This window comes from Amaranthus tricolor, chromosome 14 (assembly GCF_026212465.1).
Source record: "Amaranthus tricolor cultivar Red isolate AtriRed21 chromosome 14, ASM2621246v1, whole genome shotgun sequence".
Lineage (NCBI taxonomy): Eukaryota > Viridiplantae > Streptophyta > Magnoliopsida > Caryophyllales > Amaranthaceae > Amaranthus > Amaranthus tricolor.
In genome coordinates this window covers 18,368,108-18,373,930 of record NC_080060.1, presented here as the reverse complement: position 1 = coordinate 18,373,930, position 5,823 = coordinate 18,368,108, and the positions used below count along the sequence as shown (strand labels likewise).

General features: G+C 29.8%; 1 protein-coding gene and 1 long non-coding RNA gene across 2 annotated transcripts in view; both read right to left on the bottom strand.

Moving 5' to 3' along the window:
- The window catches only part of LOC130799378 (uncharacterized), a 15,607-nt gene extending 11,978 nt beyond the window's left edge, over positions 1–3,629 (bottom strand). Inside the window, exons 1-2 of the mRNA XM_057662476.1 lie at positions 3,515–3,629; positions 2,992–3,177 (exon numbers count right to left, since the gene is read on the bottom strand). Of these exons, the coding sequence (XP_057518459.1) occupies positions 2,992–3,177; positions 3,515–3,629 (301 nt within the window). The remainder of the gene's footprint in view (positions 1–2,991; positions 3,178–3,514) is intronic.
- Positions 3,630–3,914: 285 nt separating this feature from the next.
- Positions 3,915–5,524, bottom strand: LOC130799599 (uncharacterized). Its single transcript, XR_009039316.1, has 2 exons — positions 5,284–5,524; positions 3,915–4,265 (listed from the first exon to the last, which is right to left on the bottom strand). It is a non-coding gene; the product is annotated as an uncharacterized LOC130799599 (long non-coding RNA).
- Between the last annotated feature and the right edge of the window lie 299 nt (positions 5,525–5,823).

Sequence of the window (5,823 nt, the reverse complement as noted above, 5' to 3'; positions counted from 1 at the left end):
TAGTCATATGCTAGAATTTACGTGTTAAGTTGCGATTTTATGCGTTTTTAAGCGTTTTTGCCACTTTTGCGCATAAAGTAGCTAAAACTTGGTTTGATTTGCAAGGAACTTGGCACACAACATTATTTGGTATATATTATTGTATTGAAGTGGTTAGAATTTAAAATCATAGTCATATCTTAGGAATAACGTGTTAAGGTTCGATTTTAAGCATTTTAAAGCATTTTTGGCACTTTTGCGCATAAAGTGAAAATTCTTATTAATCCATATACATGAGAGACAAACTCTATTTATAGGTTTCTCGCTAGCTAACGGCTATAAACATCACGTGCTATACAATATGCCTCTTAAAATCAAAATAAAAACCAGAACACTTAGCTTGGGCACTGATCAGTGACTGGCCCACCTTGCGCTCGTATCTTAGTGAGCTGTGTGCACCACATTCATGTTTCTTTGGCTTTGATGGCTTGTTCAATGTATGGAAATCACGTTTCCGTGGGTTTTTGGCTCCAGGTATCCTTGTTTAAGGCTCAAACCACGCGGCAAGGTAGGCTGGTCAACGGGTAGGCTGCTGTCCTTAACTGCCCTCTTTCGTTGTTTTTGTGTTGAAGTGGTTCGAATTGAAAATCATAGTCATATGCTATAAATTACGTGTTAAGTTGCGATTTTATGCGTTTTTAAGCGTTTTTGCCAATTTTGCGCATAAAGTAGCTCAAACTTGGTTTGATTTGCACGAAATTTGGCACACAATATTATTTGGTATATATTATTGTGTTGAAGTTTTTAGAATTGAAAATCATTGTCATATGCTAAAAATTACATGTTAAGTTGCAATTTTATGCGTTTTTAAGCGCTTTTAAGCGTTTTTTTCCACTTTTGCGCATAAAGTAGCTCAAACTTGGTTTGATTTGCACAAAACTTGGTACACAACACTATTTGGTATATATTATTGTGTTGAAGTGGTTAGAATTGAAAATCATTGTCTTATGCTAGAAATTACTTGTTAAGTTGCGTTATTAAGGGTTTTTGGCACTTTTGCGCATAAAGTTCAAACTTGGTATGTTTTGCTCGAAACTTGGCACACAACACTATTTGTATATATATTATTGTGTTGCAGTGGTTAGAATTGAAAATCGTAGTCATATGCTAGAAACTTGGCACACACAACTATTTGGTATATGTTATTGTGTTGAAGTGGTTGGATTTGAAAACCATAGTCATATGCTAGAAATTACGTGTTAAGTTGCGATTTTAAGGGTTTTTAAGTGTTTTTGGAAGTTTTGCGCATAAAGTAGCTCAAACTTGGTTTGTTTTGCACGAAACTTGGCACACAACACTATTTGGTATATATTATTGTGTTGAAGTGGTAAGAATTGAAAATCATAGTAATATGCTAGAAATTACGTGTTAAGTTGCGACTTTATGCATTTTTAAGCTTTTTGGCACTAACATCTATTTTCTCTTAGTGCTTTCAACAACCTTCTACTTCAGTTGATTGCGGCTACTACTCGCTGAAGTACATGGATGATATTATAAAATCCGTGAAGGTGTTAGGAGTCGAATATATAGATGCCGTAAGTATTTGTTACGTTCTTCAAATATTATTATTGGCCGATAAAATCTAATGTTTATTAATCTTTTAATTTTATATTATATTATAGGTTTTATATGACATTCCGAGGGAAACACGCTCTCCGAGAAGTGGAGAGATGCGCGAATTAAAAGACAAGATTGTCGTGTATCTTGCTAATTTTTGTCCTTGATAAATTGTAATTAGTATAGATTTTTTAGGACTTTTATATTATATATATATATATATATATATATATATATATATATATATATATATATATATATATATATATATATATATATATATATATATATATATATATATATATATGTACGTACATAATATTATATTATATATACGATCGAGAGTTTAGTATTACAAAGAGATTATTGGTGATTATTTGTGATTATCATTGGATTATTATTGGATTAATCATTGTTATTACATTGTACATTATTATTGGATTATTATTAGTATAAAACGAAAAAAGAAAAAAAAAATACCATTATTTTCTGCAGTCCAACCATAACCGCAGCAAATAAAGAGGAGTATTTGCTGCGGTTTTGAGGCTGACTGTAGCAAATACTCCTCTTTATTTGCTGCGGTTATGGTGGGACCGCAGCAAATAATGCCTTTTTTTGCTACGGTTTTTAACCACAGCATTTAAAGTTGGTCATTTACTGCTATCACTATTGTTTGGGGCCAAAATTGCAGCAAATAATGGCCAAAAAACCGCAGCAAATGAGGTTTTTTCCACTAGTGTTGCTAGTCATTTTTTTAATGTTGACAAAATTCTCTTTACTAAAGAGAAATAATTAAAATGCAAATTAATTAGTGATTATTATTTTGTTACTTGTATTTATTTGACTGTAAATTAAAATTAAAGTTCTATTATTATTCATCTAATTTTATTAAAAATAGTTTAATAAACATTGACCATTGATTATTAACTGTATATATATAAAACTATGTATTTTTAAAATTTAATTTATGAAAATATCTATTACTTTATTAAATTAACTAATAAGATGATTGAATTTAAGTTGATCATACTTCTATGTTAAAAATTGGTTCAGGTTTACATCAATCCGATTAAAACTTTGTTCGGATTAAGTCGGTTTTAGCTCGGTCGAGTTCGATTTTCAGCAGATTCGGGTCGGATATGAATCGGTTCGATCACAATTAGGTTCGGGTAATCTCGGTTTACGGTTATATATCGGTTATAAAAATCAGTCGCAGTTCGGGTTTAGTTTATCCTTCTTCGGTTGTCAATGGGTTCGAGTGCAATTTCGGTTCATGTAATATCGGTTCGGTAAGCCTAAAAATGAAACGCATTTTCGAGTCGGATAAGTTTCAGTTTTCGGATCGGATTTTCAGATCGGGTCACATTTGAACAGATCTAATCTTAACGATAGTACCTTTAACATTTTCAACCAAAAGGGAAATCAACTCATTTTGAATTTTGGGCCCAAGGTAATGATTATGAATTTCATTATTTTGAATACGTCTAACATGATCTTGCATTACAATATCGAATTTGGCCATCATTTCAAGAATCCCAAAAATTGCTATTACGATCTTGATAAAGTTTGTCATTGGATCCTCTAAAAGGTAAGTTATGTGTATCAAGATATTTTATAGCACATAATATCCTAAAAAAAACTTGTCTCATACAGTTTTTTTCTTTTGTAATCTCTTGCTGCAAACTTCTATCAATTGTTTGATTTTTATTCAATCTTTCTTTCAATTTATTCCAAGTATTCATATTAATCATATGTTGTAAACTAATTTCATTTTTTATAGTGTAATGTTAATATGTTGCCAATCACGTAAACCCCTTTGTCGACTTAAACAATATACAACAAAAACAAAACACTTTGTCAACACTTTTTGAATAAATTAACCACTTTCGATCAATATAGGAGTAGGAAAAATGTCTACCATTATCATCAAAAGGAAAATTAAGATTTAGTACTCTAATAGGTCCCTTTAATACCATAATGTCTCTTGATTTATTATCAAGATTATCCCAATCTTTGGGATCATAAGAATCCATAGGTGAGATAGTTTTTTTCATTATCTTGCATATCAACAGGCTCACTTAAATTATCAATTTCATCATCTTCATTGACATTAGTATTCAAAAATTCAATAGCATTCACATCATCTTCATTGACATTATTATTAAAAAATTCATTGGCATTCATATCATCTTCATTAACATTATTATTCAAAAATTCATTAGAATTAACATCATCAACCAAATTAATATTTTTACCAATATCATCATGTAAAGATTCATTTATATTCAAATTATCATGAGAAGTTCTTGCTCCAAAAATAAATTTATCAAAAGCTCCTTGTTGTGTTTTTTTAGTTCCTTTTCTCTTTTTTTGCTTTTTCTTTTTTCACAGCCAGATAAGTATTTTTAGGCAACATCTTTTATAAATGGAGTAAGGAACAATAAGACCTAATAAATTACGAAATATGTGCTTTCAGAATTCAGATAACCATTGAAATTTTGCCAAAATGCCAAATTGCAAAATTCTACATATTAAATTAGTATGCATAAAAATCAGTATGCAAAATTAACTAAGGTCAAAATAATTAATCTGCTAATAGTCAAACAACAAAAGTAGACATTAAACGTTTGTGAGTAGCCTCCAATTTCCAGAAGATCTTCTAAATTTCTCTAGTAATCGGTGTAACTTGTAAGTGTGAATATCTTTTACCATAATTCAATTCGTACCATTTCAAAATAAGTATAAATTCAAATTAAAAATCTATCAAAAACCCTAAAATAATCAAACAAAAAAGGCAAAATTATAAAAACTATCTAATCTATACCTCTTTTTTTAAAAAACTACCTTATATAAAAGTTTTTGCAAAAAACTACCTTATATAATACAAATCTTTGCAAAATACTACCTTTAACCTGATTTCGTCAGTTGACCGTTAACTTTGGGCTTTGACCGTCACGTGAGACGCACGTGACTCTTAAAATCCCATTTTTTTTAAATTTTTTTTTAAAAATAAATAAATAAATAAATAAATAAATAAATAAAATAAAATATAAAAAAATATTTTAAATAAAAATAGAGATAAAAACGCATGGTCGAATGAAAAAATTTTAAAAAAATGTGCTTCTAAAAAAACCGGGTATCCGTTCCGACCCGGTTTAAACAGGGTAGGAACCGGATCACAATTTTAGGTATCCGAAAAAGCAGGTACCCGGATTTCCGGATCCGGGTCGACCCAGATTAAGTCACGTGACCATCACGTGACTCTTAAAATTCGATTTTTTTTTTTAAAAAAAAAAATTTTAATAAAAAAATAAAATAAAATATAAAAAAATATTTTAAATAAAAATAGAGAGAAAAACGCATGGTTGAATGAAAAAAAAAAAGAAAAAATTTTAAAAAATTTAAAATATTTTTTAATTTTTAATTTTATTTATTTATTATTAAAAAAAAAACAGATTTTAAGAGTCACGTGCGTCTCATGTGACGGTCAAAGCCCAAAGTTAACGGTCAATTGACGAAATCAGGTTAAAGGTAGCATTTTGCAAAGATTTGTATTATATAAGGTAGTTTTTTGCAAACACTTTTATATAAGGTAGTTTTTTAAAAAAAGGGGTATAGATTGGGTAGTTTTTTTATAATTTTGCCAACAAAAAACAATCAAAATGATAGATTAAGACTAATTCTTACCAGAGAAAAATTGGAAGAGGACAACGGCAGCCAGAGTAAAATGGATTAGTGGGTTTTTAATTGGAAAACGGGGATAATGATGATAATAAATGAAATTGAGAAAAAATTAAAGAGCTTAAAGTTAGATGAAATATGGATAGCCATAGTCATGAAAGTTGGAAAAGGAGTAATCGATTGATTCAGCCGAGAAGAAGTCAGATGCAAAATGTGAAAATGATAATAAGATGGAAAGTCAGGAGTAGTAAATGGTATTTTGGGCCCTTGGCATTTGTAGACCTTGCCTACCTTTAAAACCGGGCCTGGTTGTAACTTATTACTTAAAATTATAATTGGTTATTTAAGTTTGTAAGTATCCGTTTGCTCTTAAACTAACCTCACTTCGTTTAGATGTGCGAGGCAAAATGAATCTTCGTGCTATATTATATAACAGTTTTTGCATAGAAGACAGTACATTGTGGCTAACCTTTCCCCTTTTTTCATTTATCCCCAAAAACTTCCAAACAAGCTTCTCATCAATCCCAGAAAAACGATTTTTGACCC